The following is a 22,376-nucleotide window of genomic DNA, read 5'->3' as shown; positions in this document are numbered from 1 at the left end:
AGTACTTAATTCAGTTAAAATTTTCTTAGGTATATAAACCCAACACATCCATTTTTTTCTATTAAGGAGGATGGATCTTGCAAATGTCAAAAAAAATTGTCGGGTACATTTTTGTATGTACATACATAGCGTAATTAAAAACTAAAATAAAATGTGGGGATCAATACGCTTCATTTGGAGCTACGCATCATCAATTATGACCTTTTGCACTGTAATTGCGTGAAATATGGAGAGAACGAACAGTATTCAAGCTTATTGTCCATGTAAACAATAGAAATTGGGAGCAGAGCAAATATGGACTCCAGAAACATCAGAGGCGGAATCAGGTGCCATTGAGGAGTAAGCATACCTTTCACACCCGCCGTGTGTCTTGTCATGATAGAGTAAACGGAACAATCCGTAGAAGTTTCAGTGTGTAAATAATAGCCTAATAATTAGTATGAACGACATCAGTCAGTATTTGACCTAATGATAGATTGTATTTGCTGATAAGGTCTTTGTATCGACCATAAAACTTGCGAAATGATGACTTCAAACGAGACTGTTGATCAACTTGTTGGTCAATAACTTGCCTCGTTTTAAAAATTGATAGTACTTAGAGCATGCTCTTGCGTAACGATTGAAGATAAACTCCATATTCAGATTATTAGGGTATTTTGATAAATAAATAAGGTAAGTTGACGATTGAAACGTTGAGGTCCTTATATTTATTATAGTTTTGTTGTTAGGTTACCATTAACGTCTTTTCTAGTAAAATGTCTAAATATGAAAGAGATGTGTCAGACTCTGTGGTGTCTTATACTTCAAGTTCATTGGGATATATTGAATCGACAAATGAATTGGAGTAACTGTAGTTAATTGATAATACGTCGTCGATTATATGTAAATGTCGAGTTGAAGACCAAAGCAAGCGGTTTCTTCTTCTCATGTAGAAGTTTTTAAATAAACTATGTTTCACTTGAATACAAAAATATGTTTTCTGCTAATAACGGGGCGCAATTGGTACTCATGGGAATTTGAAAAGATTGTTTGCAGATTTGCAAACTATACATAGGTATTGTCAATCTGAAACTCATGCAACTTTTATTATCAACTTCAGAGTACTTGTTTGTACAATCAGAATTTTTTTTAGCAAAATAATTTTGCAAATAACCAATGACAAAGTAAGTATATATTTCAAGTTCCATTTTTATTGAAAAAGCAGCTGTCTATGATATAAAGTCAAAAGGCCTGCACTCTAATTTATCGTTTTGATGGTTTTGGTTTAGGTAAAATTTTGTGATTTCAAATTTTCTTAAAGTTCCTTGTCTGACAAATAAATACTATTTTCGATGTTTTCCTCCAAAATGTAATAATAAATCTTGGGACCAAATACAGTCTTTTTTTTGTCTTGAATAGACACATTAAAATTTGTGACAACGAAAAAATTTCAAACCTCTTCTCATAGTCAATTCTATGACCGTTCTGCACTCAAAATATGTCATTTTAATTCAACAAGCAAATTGAATCATTTTTTTTTAAAAAGACTTACGCTTTTACTGAATTGAAACAGAATGGTCGAAGTAATATTATATATTCAGAAAAGAAAATTAAAAGTGGGGGTTAATAATGTAAAGTTTTAGATATTACTAAAATTGTTAATATTAAGCTAACATTTGGGCTATTTTGCTTAGGATTTTCACAATATATTTGCCATCAATGCGATGATAAAATTCATAATATTTAATTTAATAAATAATTCGGGACCATCATATACCATTTCACTGCACAAAGTAACTCTGTGTTCACTACTTCACCCCTATGACATTTTTAGCAGCTTTAGCTCCCACTGTAATTGCCACTTGAGCGAATCTCATTATGCTGTATCCATGAGTGTTGGACTGTGTTTGTGCTTCAGCATCTTTATTGTTATCCTTTGCTTCGAAAGCCTCTTCAGATTTCCCGTCAGATTTAGTTTTTGAGGATCCTATTACCCTAATAAAAGCCATAGTTATGATAATCTGGAAAGAAGAAAATAACTCTTTATTCTTAAAGTAAAATAAAACCTAGTCAATTTATTTACTTTTAAAAATTGTCATTTTATATTGCCCCATAAGCCTGCTTAAATCATTTGATGTAATATCCCTGTCTCTGGAACTCGCACCGTATGCACATAAAAATTAAGAGAGAAAATTGAATTAAATTTACTTCAGTAATAATGTTAAAAATTCTGTAGTCAGTTTATAAGGAGATATAACTTTACGTATTGTTTAAAGCGACAGAATGAGTCAAAACTCGTGTTCTTTAATGATATTTGTATTTTAAAGCAAAAGATTTATAACAATATGAGTATAGAGAAATTTTGACAAACACAACTGCAAATTAAAGCAAGCAAAGAGTGCAGCATAAGTGCCGGAAAAGCAGAGGTCGTATCTAACATATCGTAGTTATCGTTCATGTCAAGGTCAAGTCACTCTTACTTATAGCGTAAAACATGCAAAGGTTAGGAATATGTTCTGATTATTTCTTTTCACAGAGGATATTACATTTGTGGCGGGTGTGACCGGTCGTCAGGGGATGCCCACTCCTAAATCTACCTCTGATGTTTTAAGGGTGTCACAACAGTATTTCAATTGAAGTTCACGTCAAACCATGGCGGACGCAAAATAATTCCTGAATCTCCCCTCCCAATTCGGACATTTTGGCATGAAACTGGATCTTAAGTATTTTATGAGATGAAAATTATATGTAATCTTCCTGTATTAACCAGATTCATTATAATTGAAGGCATGCTGATTTTTCTTTATACTGTATTTGAGTGGGGAATGATTAGGTCGTGAACTTAATTCTCAAGCACCTGTTCCACTTCGACCGAAACAAACATGCGTGCCTTGCTGGATGGTTATGTATTTTTTGGTACTAAAATCTATATAAAGAATTTTTTTACAAGATTTGAAATTTTGTTTTAAATAAAGACCACCTACTGAAAGTTGCGCATTTTTGGTAAGAATGTATAGCAAAATTTAATACTGTTGTGCAACCTAGTGGTCCGTGTTTGCTCTGTTCCTGATTTGCATTGTTCGAATGGAAGGGACTTCTGAGCTTGAAAACTGTTGTTATCTCCATATCTCATTTGGCTGTGTATTCTATTCCGCATCCTTGTGGAAAGCAATTATAACTAGTCTTTAAAAGATGTCCACTGTTATATAACTAAATAGCTAGAATGACTTTAATCTTGTACCATGCAGATGACTTATAAAGACTCTCCTATTCGATGTTGATTATATCATAATAAAGTATTTTTTAAATTAAGATTTTGAGAAAAGAGCTTCAGCTAATAAATACATTTACACTGATTATTGTTTTGTATAAAACAACTTATCACTAGCACATTTAGAATGCGTTTAATCAAATCTACATTCATTAACTCGTTGAAAAAAATTAATATCTGCCCATACATGCATGCAACATAAAAACACATAACAGAAAGTTTTACAAGTATACAATATGAAAATACTCTAAACGTACGGGGTCATAATACAACGGAATTACAATTTCTGTTCAAACAAAGTACAAAATTACACGGGTTTTTTGAATTCTCATTAGATGTCCTGAATAAATTTTAGTTACGCTGGGAAAAATTTTGCGGAAAAATTGTGATAACGTACATAGCGGAAATTAATCCAACGCCAAAAAAATATGTCTACAGTACACCTGACATTTACATTTTATCATTATAAACTAAAACTTAAAACTTTAGCTATCCGAAATTCCTTGGAAATGAATGGTCTGTGAATAAAATTTAATTTAAAAAAAATAGATTTGAGTTTAATCTTTGAAAAATGCTAGGTAAACCTGTCAGTCCTTTTAATCGAACAGATGTGTCTTTAAACCGAATGTCAAAACTGTTAAAGAATTATCACAAATGGTATACAAATTGCAGATCCTGGCTACTTTTGTTAGTGTTAGTTTAGAGCTATTTTACAAGAAAAGAAATGTTTAAAAAATGAATTAAAATAAACAAATAATAAAATTAATATTTAACTTTTTTACCCTTATATAAAGTAACATAACTCATCAACTCATGCAAAAATTATTTTACCTCAATTAAAATTAAAATAGATGATGCCAAACAGAGGTCAAAGGACCATCCTCTCTCAAAGTCTGGGTAATCTCTCAGAATTAATATACATCCCGCAAAGGCAAGGATACCTTGTACAAAAATGGAATTTAAATCTTTCAGAATATATAAGGTCTCTAGAAGATGTTATCGATGGTTATCAAAGGTTAACTACGAAGTTGAATCTTTTTTGTCATATTATATCATGCGTTGAAAAATACAAAGTAACAAAACCAAAATCTATATCAGATAATTGATTTGTATTCTATCTATTTCAATTTTAATTTTTTGATTAAAAATGATCAGAACAATTTAAAAAGCAATAGATCTTTGATCTGAATTGATTGAAATATTTTTAAAATACAAATAAAAACGTTCAAAACATTATTTGATATATTCAGAATTGTCACACATGCTTCATTTCAGTCATTTTCCACTAGAATGGATTACAATATAAAGAAGTGACCGAGAGAAATAAGTAGAGGATTTTGAAGAATAGTGTCTGCGGTGCTTATGATTGAGGCACGTTAATGAATATTGGCTTGAATTGGCGTAAAAATGCAAAAGATTGTTAATCAAGATGAATTAAAATGAATGGTGACTAACAACCCCCATGGATTCGAAAATGCAAGTAAGTTGTATTTAAAAAATGATAATTGTTTTGATTTTTGCTAAGACTAAAACTGAATGCATTAAGTCCTTTAAAATTTACGTAATAAAACATTTGGTGTGGAATAATTATTTTTTTTTATTTCAAAAACATATACAAGTTAGGATTGATAAGCAAAGTTCATCTATAATATCATCCTTGTATTTAAAGATGTTGTACATGAACTACTTTTCACGTATTTCAACCAATTTGACTTCTTGGCTAGAGAAAGAAAATTAATACTTATCATTATCACTTATAGTTGTATTACTATTATGATATATTGGAATAGTGATAGACACAGCACATTATTGACATCCTTGCCATTTGTGAGCTATATTGAACTGACTTCAGACTGAATCTTTTATTTTCTCATAATTTTCTCAAATAACTCTTGCTCGAAAATACACATTTCTACACAATCCTCAACAAGTTCTTGCAAGCTAAATACACAGTTTACATGGAAAGTCGCATTTTTTACATTAAACGATGCATGCACGATTGCAAGCTTAAAAGGGGAAAGTAGAGCGTTTCGAGATCATTACATCACAGAATATAAAAGTAATAGAATGCAACGTCCTTTACATATGTTACCAAAGGTACCATTATTGTTATTTCTTAGAAAGCTTTACTTACAATCAATTTTAGTTCATTTTTTTTTTCAAAAACACAGCATAAAAGTATTTATCAAATGATATATCACGTCTCTATATGAGTGATAAATTCTTGAATGGGACGTAAAACAACATAAAATCAATCAATCAAATGATATATAAAAGCTGACGTCTTTCATGTATGAAAAAATACCTGAAATTGGATATAAAACCAAGAACAAAAGTAGAGAACAGCCACCACAAAACATTATGAAATCGGTTTCTTTTAGTTGGAAAGCGATTCCAACTGTCAGTGAGAATGGGATTTGAGCCACCGTGAAAGCAAATGCTGTGAGTTGAAGATTTACGATTGATGATCCTAGTCCTGAAAAATATAATTCCGTCATAAGAAAATACAAAAGCAAAATGCTTTTATTTAAAGCTATTTTTGGTATTTCAGTTCTTGCTTTACTTTGAACAATTCAAAATAAAATCTTTTGGTTGAGTCCATAAAATACTTAGAAACGACACGGGTTAGCGTGTGCAGCATTTTCTTGTGTGTGTTTGTTATAATTTGGCATGTAAACCTAACAAAAGGCACATTTTTATGACAATTTAGGCAAAAAGAGGTAACCGGTTCTTATAGTAATAAAACTGCAAGATGTAGTGTTGGATTCGTTCTTTTATTCCATGGAGATATTTAAACAATGTAAAGATGATCTAACTTTTTTTTTTAGATATTTAGATGATTTTTTATACATAAACTCTACAATATCAATGACAACATACAAGAACATGGTCAGTGTATAGACAAGTGTCTTCTTTTTACACCAAAATTTAAACATAAAACATTCATTTAGGTCATTACGTAACAATTTATAGAAACGCGTTCAAACAATGATAGGTCTTTGAAACTCTTATATTGAATTGATTATATAAACAATACTTCTCTATCTTGAAATACAATATTTTGAGAATACAAAGAGTTTAATATATCATGCAGCGTATAGAAATGAGTGATCTTCCTCTAAGAATGCCCTTTATAGCTATTTACATGAATACCTAATAAATAAGTTGATTATAATTCAAGGTCGTATTTTCTTTTCAAAGGTCTGTATGAATTAGATTAAAACACATCTTGCTACTACTTTACAGTACTAATCTCAACGTGATATCTTAAATAACCTTAAATCTTTCAATCTAGCACATTCACATTCGCTTAGCAAGATAAAAGTAAAATACTTTTACTCATTTATTATCATTAAATAAGTTTATTGTTATCATTAATTGGACAATACTCTTATTCATAAAGGATTAACTTACAGAAACGGGTGTTTAAGAATCCAGAATAAATGTAGACGCTTTCAGAACACAGATACACCCATCTAAGAAAAGATCTACGAATAGTGTAGTAACAAGTAGTTTCCCGCCAAAATGGACATCACTGAATAGACAATACAGTAATACCAATTGACTTAATAGCAAGGAAATGGACGATACTCTTATTTATCATTTATATATAGATTGATCCCTAGATCCACCTTAAAGAGGCTGGGGGGGGTTGTGGCCATTTTTAGACTATATTGATCTCCTTTAGAAGAAGAGCTCCATATGAAGATATAGAAAATGATCAAATTTGAAAACTAAAATTTTTGAAATTTTTCTTTGCCAAATGATAGTTGACAGCTTAAGATATCATATCTAAAAAATTAAGTTAAATCTGGTGGTTAATTTGTGGTTAATTTGTTGACCCCCCAGCCTCCTTAACCTATATTCTTTGGGTTAAACCATTATTCATTCCTTAATGTTTTATATTTGGATATTTTACTAGAAAAAGAGGTTAATGGTAACCTAACACCGAAACTTTGTGATAAACATGATGAATTTACCTTTTCTATCGTCAACTTCCCATTTTTATGTAGCAATATACCTTCATCACCTGCATATGGAGTTTATATCTCCCAGTTGATTCGATACGCATGAGCATGCTCTACGTATGAACAATTTCTAAAACGAGGCAAGCTTTTGACAAACAAATTGATGAAACAGAATATCAACGGTCTTGTTTTAAATCAACATTTCGCAAGTTCTACGGTCGATACAATGACCTTATTAGCAAATACAATCTATCATTAAGTCGAATGCTGACTTACTTTTTTTCAAACTACTCAATGAATGAAGGATATGTCTACTATAGAAATATACACTTACATGTATTAAAATAAAATACAGTGAAACTTCTTCAACCCCAACCCCACTCCTCCCCCACCCCGCAATCCGGTTCTCCTTAAACTTCGGCCGAAATTGTATGTCCATGCAAAATTCTTAACATTTCTTTACAAACTACACAGTAATTCTCATAAAACTCACCACCCTTGAAAACTGAACACATGCCATTTTTTCTAGAACAAAAGGTACTAAGAAACATAAATATTTTTTTCCCATATCATACAGGCCACTTTTTTAACAAAATTGCAAGAACCATTAGTGTCATTGGCCAGAAGGGTTAATAATGACAGGAAAGAGGTATGAAAAATACCAAACAGATGACAGAAGTGTGAAAAACTGCAAACGGACTCTTGGGGTTTTTTTTTATTGTTTACCTGTACATGTGGTGTGAAGGGGTAGTCATCATGCGAGACTAAATGGAAGGCCTTATTTGTGTAAACACAAGTAAGTACATGAATTAGTAAGATATCAAACAACTTTTGGAAAAAAAAATACTAAATACATAATGAATAACAAAATATCGAACACCATGTTGTATCATATTTTGATGAAAACAAAAGTGGCCTTATAATTGGGTACTGAATAAAAACAAAAGCTGGAAAAAAAAATCAATAATGATTGCTGAAATATAAATTTTATGATTAAAGATCCCTCACTAAATTTGAAGCCCTACACCGGTATTTGGTGAGGTTTCTATATATACGTGAAAATTTCTGGAATGTAAAACAACAAACAATCAATCAATAAGCCATAAACAATATATTCAAACTGTAATTCTGCAAGTACTGTAACTCTGTAATTTTTCAGTATGCCATTTTTTCGGTAAACCGGCCATTCCTATTATCTGGCCATTTTATACAGTTTGGCAGCAGTTTAGAGAAGATTTACTGTATAAAACTAGTAAGTACAGCTAACACATACATGGTTTAATAAAATGTTTATACTATATATTGTGTATTAAAGTTTAATTGTCAAAATGATTATTATTAATATAGAAATAGAAAGTCTTGCACGTTTTCATGAATGTCATTAAATGGCATTAGGGTGTATAAAATGCTGAGAGGAGATAAACTATCATATTGACATTAACCTTTTTCATCCCGATCCATTGTTTAGATTTACGTGCACTAGAGAATGAGTATCTTATAAAAGCTAGTTTTTTAAGACTGATTAGTGTCCAGATGGAACTACGTTAGTCACTAAGATGGAAAAAAAATGGAAATGTTTATCTTTGTTCAAAATTTGCGCTCAAAAATATAGGACTTCAGATGTAATAATTGTTTTGAATTGTTTAGCACATTTAGATTATATATCTTGTTTGCAATGAAATATGAAAAATACTAAACCTATAAAACCCATAAGAACAATACAATTTGGAAGCAGAGCAAAACAGAGCTTGCAGGTGTGTAAAGGAAACAGTCAGATATTTCCGACTTTAATAAATCAGTGATATAATATGACGTGAAAGTAGGCGAGATGATATCAATTTTAGAACTTGATTCCTCATATTGGTATTTAGAAAGGTAATTAAACTCCAGAAAATTAACAGAAAATGCATATCTTTACAAAAATAAAATGTTTTTATTTTGTTATACTGTATCTGTCACTTGAATTAAAAACTCCGACCGATGACTTCATAACTATTCAGCAAATAACCTGAGACTTGAACGAAGTGTAATGATGAGATTTTGGCTAAGAGGGCGTGTAAGAATATACATAAAAGGGGGGTTAGAAGTAAATACAAGACTGCTCAATAATATAGATATTCCGGTATATTGCGGTTGGTTGACAAAAATTACCGTATTGCGATACGTTCTTTCAATACCGATATATTTACTGGCAAAATGTTTAGGCATGGAATTTATAATGGAAAATATGAAAGTTAAAATGTCAGAAACGTTTTTATTCGTGCCAAACAGTAAAGGTTGCCTTTGTTTTTCGGTGAAAAAAAGTGTATTTAAGGAGTCAGATTATACAGACAAAAAAAAATCGGTATATATTTTGGACCTATTTTGGTCGTAAATGATTTGAGTATCAAATTTCCAAAATATTAAAACATTGAAAACTATCTACGATGTTCAAAATTCTAAATTTCGGCAATCATTCACTATCAACTTTTTGTCACTTTAATTCTCAATATTGTGAAACTTTGATTAAAAACTAAAATCTAAGCAGTATTTCGTATTCATTTTACTTATATGAATTTTAGGTCACCTGAGTCACTCAGGTGACCTGTTGCCATCTGTTTTTGTCCGTCGTCGTCCGTCGTGCGTCGTCCGTCGTCAGTCGTCCGTCGGTCGTAAACCTTTGAACATTTTCAGCTTCTTCTCTTGAACCACTGAACCAATTTCAACCAATTCTGGCATATAGCATCAATGGGTGAAGGGGTACAAAAATTGTGAATTTCATGGTCCCTGTCCCCCTGGGGCCTGAGGGGTGGGGCTAAAACCATCAAAATTAGTGCTATCTTTAAAAATCTTCTTCTTTACTCCTGGACATCAAGCAGTCAAACTGTTGGCATGATTGTAATAAGCATTGAGCCCTATACCGAATTGTGAAATTCATGGCCCCAGGGTCAGGGGTTCTTGTGCTAGGGCGGGGTTATATAGATCATATAGTGAAAGTGCATTATTTCTTTGAAAATCTTCTTCTCTACTCCTGGGTATTATTTAAACAAATTATATACATAGTTATGATAAGCAAGGATGTCTCTTCCAGAATTGTGAAATTCATGGCCCAAGGATCAGGGGTTCTGGTGTTAGGGTGGGGCCATATAGATCCTATAGTGAAAGTGAATTATTTCTTTGAAATTCTTCTTCTCTGCCCCTGGGTATTATTTAAACAAATTAAATACATAGTTATGATAAGCAAGAGTGACTCTACCAAAATTGTGAAATTCATAGCCCCAGCGTCAGGGGTACTGGTGCTAGGGCAGGGCTATATAGATCATATAGTGAAAGAGCATTATTTCTTTGGAAATCTTCTTCTCTACTCCTAGGTATTATTTAAACAAATTAAATACATAGTTATGATAAGCAAGGATGCCTCTACCAAAATTGTGAAATTCATGGCCCAAGGATCAGGGGTTCTGGTGTTAAGGTAGGGCTATATAGATCCTATAGTGAAGGTGAGTTATTTCTTTGAAAATCTTATCTGCCCCTGGGTATTCTTTAAACAAATTAAGTACATTGTTATGATGCTTCTTCCAAAATTGTGAATTTCATGGCCCCAGGGTCAAGGGTTCTGGTAAAAAGAGGGGGGGGGGGGTCTATTGATTATATGGTGAAAAAGCAAAATTTCTTTGAAAATATTCTTTTCTGCTCCTGGTTAAAAAGCAGAGAAGCTAAATGTATAGTTATGATGAGCAAGAGTGCTTCTTCCAGAGTAGTGAATTGCATGACCCCTGGGTCAGATGTGCTGGTGTAAGGGTGGGGCTCTTGATAATATAGTGAAAATGCATTAATTCTATTAAATAATCCTGTCTACTCTTAGTGTTTAGCAGATAAACAAAGTGATTACTTATGATGAGCAAGCTTCTGGTCCCAGGGTGAGAGGATCTGGTGTTTCTCGCTGGGGAGGGGGGGGGGGGCTCTATTGATAATATAGTGAATCTGTAATAAAAATGCATTATTTCTTTAAAAATCTTCTCTGCACCTGGGCATATCAGAGGCAAAAAGAGTAAAAGTTTTAATAAGGAAGAGTATTTTTACCAGATTTTTTAACATCTGGACCATTTGGTCAAGTGTTCTGGTCCTGGCCAGGGCTCTATTAATTTATATTCTACTGAGAGCAGTAATTCCCCTTTGCCATTTACTTTTGATAATTAATCACTGTAAATAATGCACTTGAAAGGTTAATAGAATGAGAGAATTATGCAAGAATTTTTGTTGTATAATACAAAAAGTACTTTCATAGTTTTAATGATCAGGTATACTTGTAAGTAATAGATAAATAAAAATGAGACAGAAATAACTTGTCTTTTTAAATGTTCATCAAAGACCAAGAGAAGCCAATGTAAGAGATTTCAACAAGGAATTAAATAGTACAGAAGCACTGATAGTGATAAATGGGGAACAGATTAGAATCTAATTTATGAACTGTTAATGAATACTAGACTTATTATTTTGTTGATCCTGATCACCCTCTATTTCTTGCTTTTGGGCAACAAAGCTTCACCTTTCAGTTCATTTTATACTCTATGGATCCTCTAAATTGTTGTATTATACTCAGGTGACCGTTAAGGCCCTTGGGCCTCTTGTTGATGAAAGGTTTTATGTATCAATGTCCTTAAATCAACAAGAACTTTTTTGTTACAAGGTATTTTCATAGTTATATACATTTTGCTTATAAAAGGAGGTTAAATATCGCATTACATCTCAGTATGAAATTCCTCGCCGATACCCAGCCATAGAAAATTCCGTGAATATTGTGTGACTCACATGGATTTAAACTTTGTTAAACAGGTATGCTGATCTATTTTCATCGATTATATTTTCTGTTGAAGACAGTTAGCTAATTACGTATCCCTGTCGGCCTTTCCTCTGTCATTCGTGACAAAATAATGCAAAAAAACAGCACTAAGCCGGAAACTTCGAAAGGGAATATTTGTATTGATCGAAAGCTTGCATTCTATAATACTTGGAAAGTGCTGCTAGAATCGTGAGCTTAATATAATTTGAAGAAATATCTCGGATTATATGTATATAATGCAAAACATTGGTTAAGGTTTTGTGCGAATGTGTGGAATAATAATTTTCCTGACCGGACAGTAGGATTTTAGCGGCACTTTTTAGGCATTGGAGATGTTTTTCAGCTACATGTACATGTATATTATTTACTCAAAGAAATTATCAAACCCTGGAGTAGGTTTGTCCTGTTAATTTTTTATTAGGAATATTTTTCTCTTAATAGCAGTCTCGTGATGACGTCGAAGTGGTGCACTTCTTGATCTCAGACACTCTGTTGTCTTTATGCAATAGTTAATAATAGTTTACCTTTTATCGTCAGCTTTGATAATTTATTAAACTTGAATTTCTTTAAAAAAACTAAATTTCCCAAGGAATGATTTGAATGTTTTCTTAACATACCCGTGCACTACAAACATCAAAGGTGGGATCGATCAGGTGCCATGAAGGAGCAAGCATTCCCTAGCCCACAGTGTGCACTTATCGCTGGGTACGCGGGTATGTTAAGGCTACACCCAGAGATATCCTACTTGCCTTTACAATATGACGTCATAGTAAGCTGTATGACGTGATCTTTAGAAAAAATGATTTCTTAATATCTATATTTAAAGTTTAATTTCAGATCGAAGAAATGAATGGAATCATTCAAAAACATAATATAAACTAAATCTTGTCGTTTTTGGGTGGTATTAATAGCTAAGTATTTATCACGAGGGTTAAATACTAAATCCATGACGTCATAACTATTGATCAAATATTTGCCGAGGGAAAATGAAACGTGACGAGAATTCATGTAAACAAATATATGAAATTGGAGTTTTAAAGCATATACATTGAATGTTATGTATGATTCATAGGGAGTTAAAGATTAAGAATCAGGTACGCTGATATATTCTTATCATGTTTTCTTATAACGAACAGAGACAGTGCCTTGAAATCCCGATCAGCCTTTCCTCTGTCGCTCTATAACAACAAAGATGCAAAGGTTCAACACTACGCCGCATACTGTGAAACATAATTTTTGTTTGTATCGAAAGCTTGTATTCTATAGTACTTGGAAAGTGCTGCTAGAATCGTGTGGTTAACATAAATTGATGCCAATTCCTTGATCGTATGTATAAAATTTAAAAATTTTGGTAAGGTTTTATACGAAACTTTAGAATAATTTTTATTGTGTTTGGAGAGTAGGATTCTAGCAGCACTTTTCATGGTCCAGTGATGTTTTTACATAATTATTTTCACAAAAAGAAATAAATTATCCCCAGGGTAGTGTTGAACTTTTCACTTTTTCATTAAGGCAATTTTTTCTATTTATAGACGTCACGTGATGACGTCCTAGTGGAGTGCTTCTTTTAGCCTCAGACTCAGTGACGTCTATACAATGAATAATAATAGTAAATGTTTTATCTATGGCTTTTCCGATTTATCAATGTTACATTTTACGAAAAAAGTCTAAATTCGCCGAAATATGATCTGTGTACTGCCTTAACGTACCCGCGTAGTATTTTAATTGACATTTTATGCTATTATACTGACTGAGATTACTCCCTTTTCTTGATCAATGTAGAGGTCCTATCGTGTGAATGGTCAACAGGGGATCCTTACTCCTCCTAGACAATTTTTGGTGGGAATAGTTTTGAAGAAAAAAGTAAACAAACAAAATGGAACAAAGGTTGTTTTTTAAATATTTTTATTTAGTTACTCCATATTTCCTTTAAATTTTCTAAAAATGATAAACAAAATCATTCTGGTTTTCCAAAAGGGATAGCTTATGAATTGAATATCTAATACACTTGATAATCTTGGAATTCTTGGCTTTTCAAAACAGACTACTTTCTATCAAAGTGATTCCTTGAGCATATGGGGATTAAAATTGCAGATTTTCCAGATATTATACTAAAAATGGTACATAATATCAAGGATTCACGCATATGCCACTCTCAAGCTGTAAGAATCTTATTTTAAACTAAAGATTTTCTTCAAATGAACCACAAGCTTCCTAGAAAGAAAATGCTAATGCCATGACTTTTTCGAGATATAGTATAAACTTATGAAAATTAAACACAATAATCATTTTCATTATTTTTCCCACAATAGAATATTTTGAATTAATAACACGCATTTCGTAATCATTGGAAACACTTTTAAGATTGATTTCCAAAAATAACCTTGTTAAATGAGAATATATGCCTTTAGCCTTAGCCTTTAGCCTTTAGCCTTAAATACTAGTGCATTGTGGTTTTACCACCCTTCCGTATAGGAATAGGCAGTCGTTCTCTCTTGACACCGCTAGTGTGAGACCTTACCTGTAGTATTTTCAGGACAGTTGAGATTGTACAAGATTCCAACGAAACAGTCCGACGAAGCATTGAATTTTACCCAGTATGGTGACAAACTAGCACACGTTTCCAAAACAATTGGAGGCAAAAAGAGAATACTGAAAAGACAACTGCAAAAACAACAAAGACCGGTATCCATTTTGTAAGAAAATCTCGATCTATATGACAGCCCTGATCACCTATTTTTAAATCAGTCGGTATGCCATGCCATGCATATGGGTCGATAGGAATATAAATATTTAAAAGGGTGGCTGCTTGTCTAGTCGAGGTACAGTTTCAGAAATAGAAAAAGATAGTGTTATTCATTTTAGTGAATTGGATTTTATTTGCCTTACAATCATAAGTGAATTTACATTTTTTTAACCATTTAAAATACCTCGTAATAAGATGATTCAACTCAGTATGAAACATCCTTTGATATTTAGTTGTGATGAAAACATTCAATACACATAAGCAGATTGTTTTGTTAATTATAATGTCTTGTTAAAAAGTTTTTATTAAGAAATCAAAAGTTATAGTTATAATAAAATGATCAGGGATTGCTAATGGTTCAAAATAATGAATCTAAATATTTGATGATATGATCTCAGATACATTTTTATTAAAATGCAGAACCCGTTCTAGGTAGCCAAACAAAGATAATAAACCTTGATTTGTTCGAGTTGCACAATTTACTACCATGCATATGAAAAAAAGAGATTTTATACAATCTTGGCACTCTATATTAAATGTATGCCAACAGTTTTCATTGATTTAATTCTTCTATAAATTCAAACCAAAACTTAATTTTATTAAGTATACTCTTCAAAAAAAGAAACGCATGGTAGAATTTTAGTGACAAATTGAACATAAATATTATTTAGTAAAATGATGTATTGATCAATAGAGAAATGTGGTTAAAAATAGGTCTACAGTCCAAATGTCATAACTACTCAAGAATTTAAAAATCATAGACAGTTCAAGGTCATTAAAGATCATTATCTGGTATGCCCCCCGCAGTAACAAAGAATAGCCTAAAACGGCACCTAATGGAAGCAAATGAGTGTATTAAAAACTGTATAGGTATACTCTCCCACTCTAAATATAGAGCTTTGGCCAGCTGTTGCAGAGTCTGGGGATGTGATTGTCTTTGGCAAATCATGCCAATCCATTTTGTCCGATGCATGCTCGATTGGGTTTAAATCTGGCGATTTAGATGAGCATGGCAGAAACAGGTTGCTGTTGCTTTGCAAGAATGTCATTGTCAAACGAGCCGTATGTGGCTGTGTATTGTCAGATTGAAATACGGCTCTAGGATGCTGCAATATTGGAAAGGCATGTGCAGGTAGAACATCGTTAGAGTACCTTTGTTCATCAAAGTCCTTTGAATATGAACCAAATCAGTCTTACTTTTATGAAATACCGTTTTTATATCATTACACTACCACCACCAAATCTATCAACGTTCTGGAGGCAGTTTTCTGTAAAATGTTCATTACAAAGCTTATGCATTCTTAAACTTATAATAATAATTCCAGCATTCCGTTGTCAACTGCAAACGGTCTTATTAGATATGCTGTGCAGTTCAGGGATAGCTATTGCTATAGATGACGTTATTGTGAAACATTCACGAAAATTACGCAAACTACTGAAGCGATCCTGTGCTGCTGATGTTACGCATGGTCGGCCATAGTTTTGGCGAACAATGGATGTTCCATGTTAATGGTATATGTTTTATAGGTTAGATATGGTGCTGTGTGTAACATTAAAACCTCTTGCAATTGTAGATTGTGGTACACCTGCTTCCAGTCGCCCATTTTCCTTTTTGTGATATGCAACATTCAGATGCATCATTTTTAAATATCGTCAATTATCAGATAAAACCAGAATCAAAATATCGAGAACCCCAGCTTTTTGATAGCCCTTTGGAACCTTAAAGAATTGCATCAGAAACCAACAAATAAAAATTGAGAAAATTTTTTTTAGCGTTTTGCAAAATCAGGTCTTTTTGTCTGTTAGACTTGTAGAATAGCTGTAAAATTAACAATTGCGTTAAAAAATAACGCATTTTACTCGAATGAATCATATCCGTCTGAAAAAAAAAAATTGTATGACAAAAATATCTTACATTTTTCAGGGTATTGTGCCTATTATACGTTTCTTTTTTTGAAGAGTATATTTTATATTTCAGTCTTGAATACTTTTAACATTCAAGTTAACCAAAGTGAGGTTAATCTACCTTACCTATACTGGATTCCTAAACTTCATAAAAATCCTTACAAGATGTAAATCAGATGTTGATTCTCAAATACTGCAAAAAACCTTAGAAAATTTAAAATCACCTAATTTTTTTTCAAAAGGCAGTAATATAAAAACATACTTTTTTCCGCACTTTAAACAACCATTCCTCGCAATAAATTAAAAAATAGATTTTTTTATATCATAGACAACTGCTTTTTATCATAAAAATGGAACTTGGAAATGTTCATATCTTTTGACTAGTCACCAAAAAACAACTTAGTTAATATTCACTGATTCTACATAGAAGTACTCTGAAGTTGATATTAATAGTTCCTCATTGACAACATCTATGTAGTCTCCGGAGACAATGTCTTCCAATAATCTGTTGAAATTTCGATGGGCACTAATTGTGCTCCTTTATAAGCCGCCGTCTTTTTATATTCCTATGAAATAGAATTTATGCAGAAACTTCCAATTAAGAAGAAGGAAACACTTTCCGTGGCCTTCAACTTCAGATGTATCAACGACGTTTAATCAATAACCAATAGCTATTTCCATTTATACGTCGACTAGATATATCTCAGTGAACTTGATGTAAAAGAGACCACTCAGTCTGCCACATCTGTTTCATATTTGGATGTTTTTCTGATTACAGACAAAAATGGCCAATTAACAACGAAATTGTATGACAACGAGATGACTTCAGCTTTTCCATAGTCAACTTTCCGTATTCGTGCAGTAATATTCCGTTATCACCTGCATATGGTGTTAACATCTTCTAACTTATTCTGTACTCAAGAGCATGCTCTGAGTAAAATCAATTTTAAGCCAAGGCAGACTACTAACAGATAAGTAGATTTTAGAGGGATTTTAACAACCTCGTTTAAAGTCAGCGTTTTGTAAATTCTATAGTCGTTATAATGATTTTAGCAAATATAACCTATCGATTGGTGGTATTTTGGTTGATTTGTTTCATACCAGTTGTTAGGCCGTTGCTTTTAGACTTCATTTGACTACGGAATATTTCTTTTTACCAGACCAATACGTAGGGTTTATAGTGGGTGTGGTCGAACGACAGAATATGCTTCCTAGGCACCTGATCCCACCTCTGGAATTATCTGGGATCTGGTTTTATGCCCTGTTCACGGATTTGTATTGTTTGTAGATTTTTTGAAATTGCTCACTGTTCGTTATCTTCATCTATTTCATTACATAGAATGCCTCAAATAATGGTAGATATTATTATAGAAAGTGTATATGAGAGAGAAAGAGCAGGACAGTTTATATATTTCATATGGTTAGAATATTACCTCGTTTCGCCTAATTTTCATGTTTTTCCCAAGATAATAAATAATCTTTGAAACATCAAACACGATGGAGATTTATCCCAACGTCTTTCCTTTTTTAAATTTTTGGAAAGCAAAATTCCAATTTGTATTATAATTTTGGGGCTTTTTTCCCCTTCCTTGATGATAGAATCAGTTTATTCATGTTGTTTTTGAAAACACCATATTCCCGCCGCCATGATTTTTTAGAGGGGGGGGGGGGGCGGAGAGAATATAAAAATTTTTATAGGGACCAGTTCTACTACAAAACTTATTCTTAAATTCAATTTGAATTTCAAGAACAAGTTTCGGGTTTCGATTATTTATGTAGATTAGTTATGTAGACACTTAGCGGAGGAAAAGAGAAATACATGGTGTTCTTGAACAAGTGAATATTTGGCGAGGCGTAAAGTCCGCCCAAAATGCATTTTGCCAAATGACTCATACTTTTTTGTCACACCACCTCAAAGTGTCTGCAAACCGAATTATCATGGCGAAAATATTTGATTAAAATTCATTTTCTCTCCGAGTCAACAAACCCTTCCGTTACAACTGTTTACATTGTGAAGTCGTCTGATGCTTATTTGACGTCAGTCACTGAGATTCTTATGAAATCAAGGGGAAAAAGGTATATGGAGTTTGATAATTGGATAATTAATACGGCTTGTGGATGGGTAGACTGTACATTGAAATTGATATTTAGTCAGTAGGTCATGTCTGTCGAGGGGGATATTAACAAAAAATTAGCAATTTTAAATGTCTTAGAATCTTGATTTATCCTTCGAGTTGAATCCTTTCTTTGGAATTTTAAAGAAAAAAAGGAGCCCATAGGCCACAACACTCACTTGATATATTGTGGGCCTGCTGTTCGTCATCAGCAGATTTTTCTCTGTATATAAAATATTGATCTCCTCATGTACCCAGATAGCAAGACATTGTTGGGCCAACGTTGGCCCGATTTTTTTTCCAACGTTGGCCCATTGTTGGTAGTCCTACGTTGGCCCACGGTCATTTTGCTCATCGGCCCAACGTTGGTCCAACATGATGGCATATTGTTGGGCCAACGTAGGTATAATTGTAAGCCAACTAACAGCCAACCTTAACAACTGGTTGGTTAGGTTGGCCCAATGTTGGGCCTTTGTTGAAATGTCAGATGGCATATTGTTGGTGCCAACGTAGTTATTATAGTAAGCCAACTAACAGCCAACATAGAAAAAACACTTGCAATCGGTTAGTTAGGTTGGCCAACGTTGACCCTTCATTGAATGATTGGTCCGATATTTACGGTTTATTGGCCTTAAGCTTCTTTCTGTTGGGCAATTGTTGGATGAAACTTACATCTGTTTAAATAAATTGAATGAATACTTCTTGAAAATACATTTATAAATAATTCTTTATATAGACCTTTCTCATAATTGTTTTAAAAAAATAATACACACTTCAACCTGCATTCATAATGCATACATGTTCATAGAAAACATTACAAGTGATTCACTGTAAAATTATTTTATAGATATATATCAATTCAATCAGAATTTACAAAATTACTTTTAAAATAGATAATGGTGGAAATGTATGAAAAAATATTAATTTAAAGTTCTAAATCCTGGCTCACTTCCTCTATCACTGTCCTTTTGTTTTGTTTCCCGCTCTTTCTTTTTTCCTCCCTTTGTCGCCTCCCCAGGCCTCCATCTTGATCTTAGGCATACGTACTTGATACAGTCCTTTATGTTCTACAGTTTCATTTTCATGCAGTTACCACTACAACATTTGTTTTCCTTACAGTCTCTGATTGAAAAAACAAATAATTTGGTGTTGGAAACAAAGCAAATACTGGTACAGACTCCAATATATAAATCATGTAATTAAGTCTTTTAAAGACAACGATGTAAAATACTACTAGTACATGTTGATCTATAAACCTTAGTATCCTTGTTAAAATCATAATCGTGTATGCAATAGACAATAGATGGAGACAATTTGAAAGATGTTTTTTACCTTACTTATTATTGTATTTCTTAATGAGCACTAGAAGTTATTGTAAATAAAAGTTTAAAGTACATGTATGTGCCAACTGTATACACATATATAATTCATATTTACATTAACTTATATAGTGCTTGTGAGCATAAACAAGAAAAGGATGAATTCCAAACAATTTTAACAGTAAACTTGAATTAATAAGAATAATTATACTTACATCGCAGCTGTAACAATGGTATAATCCATAGTTTTTAAATCTCCCTTCTTACTTGCTCTGCATTTTGAGCCTATCACCCACCTGTGAGCAATTGAATCTGACAGCTCACTCAACAGTTTGGTGTTTTAGTCGCCGCGACTCTCCAAGCTTTAGCGAACGCCTAACTTTTGTTTCAATTTAATTATAAAGCTGTGTTATCTTGATTTATGTATATGTAGGCTTCATTCACATCCTGTTCTTGGGAACTTTTTAAATGTTATTCAGTCTTCTCTTATTCTCATGAATACAACGCTCATGAAATAATTCATAATTTAGAGCTAAGGATTTTAAAACTAATAAATAATCATGCACCCACTAAAAAAAAACAGAACAAAAAACTTTTTGGTGCTGTGATCACTTTAGTTCAATGATAAGAATGGTGAAAATATCAGATCTAAACAGATGCAGTCATCCAATTAAAAGCAAAGACAGCGAATGCCCTCTATTATTTCAGAATGTGCATCTAAATTAATGTTTTGCATTCAAATAAGCTTGCAACACAACAGTTCAATGGGACAACATTGGGAACATAACGATTTAAGAACTTGGAACCAACGTTGGCCCAATGTAACGCTCATCAGCTTACATGGACACCTTCATTTAGTTGGCAGTACAATAATTGGGCCAACATTGGCCCAATATAAATATCCCATCTTGAAACACTTATACATGCTAACATCGGGCCAACGCTGGGCCGACGTACTACTACCAACTTGATTAGACATTTTCAGTAAGGGTGTATTACAAACGTTGGGCCAACGTTGGGCCAACATTAGAATCCTAACTCCCTTTGAAAGTTGAGCGAATATAAAAGTTGGTTACGTTGGACCAACGTTGGGCCAACATAGAAATCCCAACATCATCAAGAAGGTTGACATGGTTACATTGGTCCAACGTTGGCCCAACGTTGTCCACCCAACGCCAACCATACAACCATTTACCAATGTTAGCCCAACGTAGTCATGCTATCTGGGTAGCTCCACCCTACTCCCAGGAGTCATGATTTGAACAAACCAGAACCTTCACTACTTGTGGATGCTTGCATATAAATAACACAAATCAGGCTTTGAGAAGATTTTCAAAGATTTTTTCTTATACATTCTTATGTAAAACTTTGATCATCCCTTGTGGCCCCACCCTATCCCCGGAGTCATGAACGAACAGACTTGAATCTATACTACCAAAGGGTTCTTCAATATAAATATGATTGATCATTGGTTTGCTGTTCTTGAGAACAAGGTTTTCAAAGATTTTAATTTTTTCCAACATATATCTATGTAACATTTGATCCCCCATTGTGGCTCCTCCACCCTATCCCTGTGGGTCATGTTTTGAACAAATTTGAAAAGAAGACTTTATAGAGGTTTCATCTTTTTTGACCCAAATGGTTTTTGTTTTGTTTGTTTGTTTGTATGTTGTTTAACGTCCATCTCGAGAATTTTTCACTCATATGGAGACGCCACCACTTGCCGTTCGAGAGCTGCAAATTTTGTCCTATACTCGGCACTTACGGCCATTGAGCAGTGAGGGATCTTTTTCGTGCCAACACCTACTGCGACACGGGACCTCGGTTTATACGGTCTCATTCAAAGGACCGGTCTCCACGTCCCACAGTGGGATTCGAATCCGCGACGTAAGGATCAACTCCTTACGCCGCGACTCTAGAGCAGACGCTCTAATCACTGCGCCACGCGGGCGACGAGAAGATTTTTAACGATGCCATTAAATTTTCACAAGGTCATAAAGAAAGGATTAGAGGGTTTAAGCTTTCAATTCAGTAAAATAGCAAGCATTCCGTGCTTTGTGAAAAACATTTCACTTCAAAGTGCTATCCTCAGGAAAATTCCATCAAAGAATCCATGGGTTTTGAAGTAAAGAGGATGCATTAACCACAGCTCACACAGTTGATTTGCTGTCTGAAAAAATCGAATCCGTATGCATCACACTCAGTACGTCCCTCGCAACCCAAAATTTTAGAAAACGTGGATGTATAAAGGT

The 22,376-nt window shown here is 33.2% G+C and overlaps 1 protein-coding gene and 1 long non-coding RNA gene across 2 annotated transcripts; both read right to left on the bottom strand.

Moving 5' to 3' along the window:
* Positions 1-1,539: 1,539 nt before the first annotated feature.
* On the bottom strand, positions 1,540-14,707 carry LOC133186421 (uncharacterized). The gene is made up of 4 exons (XM_061321672.1): positions 14,562-14,707; positions 5,556-5,726; positions 4,082-4,191; positions 1,540-2,000 (listed from the first exon to the last, which is right to left on the bottom strand). Exons 2-4 carry the CDS (start codon positions 5,608-5,610, stop codon positions 1,788-1,790), a joined length of 378 nt encoding a protein of 125 aa, XP_061177656.1. The 5' UTR covers positions 5,611-5,726; positions 14,562-14,707; the 3' UTR covers positions 1,540-1,787.
* Positions 14,708-19,629: 4,922 nt separating this feature from the next.
* LOC133186420 (uncharacterized) lies at positions 19,630-20,412 on the bottom strand. Its single transcript, XR_009721041.1, has 2 exons — positions 20,340-20,412; positions 19,630-19,927 (listed from the first exon to the last, which is right to left on the bottom strand). It is a non-coding gene; the product is annotated as an uncharacterized LOC133186420 (long non-coding RNA).
* Positions 20,413-22,376: the final 1,964 nt, after the last annotated feature.

The sequence above is a fragment of the Saccostrea echinata genome, unplaced genomic scaffold (genome assembly GCF_033153115.1).
Source record: "Saccostrea echinata isolate AGI-Se365-2 ecotype Australia unplaced genomic scaffold, CSIRO_AGI_Sech_v1 ptg000013l, whole genome shotgun sequence".
Taxonomy (NCBI): domain Eukaryota; kingdom Metazoa; phylum Mollusca; class Bivalvia; order Ostreida; family Ostreidae; genus Saccostrea; species Saccostrea echinata.
Note: the sequence above shows the minus strand (reverse complement) of the source record. Positions and strands in the feature narration are given on the sequence as shown.

Excerpts from the sequence above, each read along its gene's own strand:
- LOC133186421 (XM_061321672.1), bottom strand. The coding sequence starts at position 5,610 with ATGTTTTGTGGTGGCTGTTCTCTACTTTTGTTCTTGGTTTTATATCCA. Across the intron at positions 4,192-5,555 it reads GGTTTTATATCCAATTTCAG|GTATCCTTGCCTTTGCGGGA; the intron begins GTATTTTTTCAT and ends TTTTTGTACAAG. Across the intron at positions 2,001-4,081 it reads CTATTTTAATTTTAATTGAG|ATTATCATAACTATGGCTTT; the intron begins GTAAAATAATTT and ends TCTTCTTTCCAG.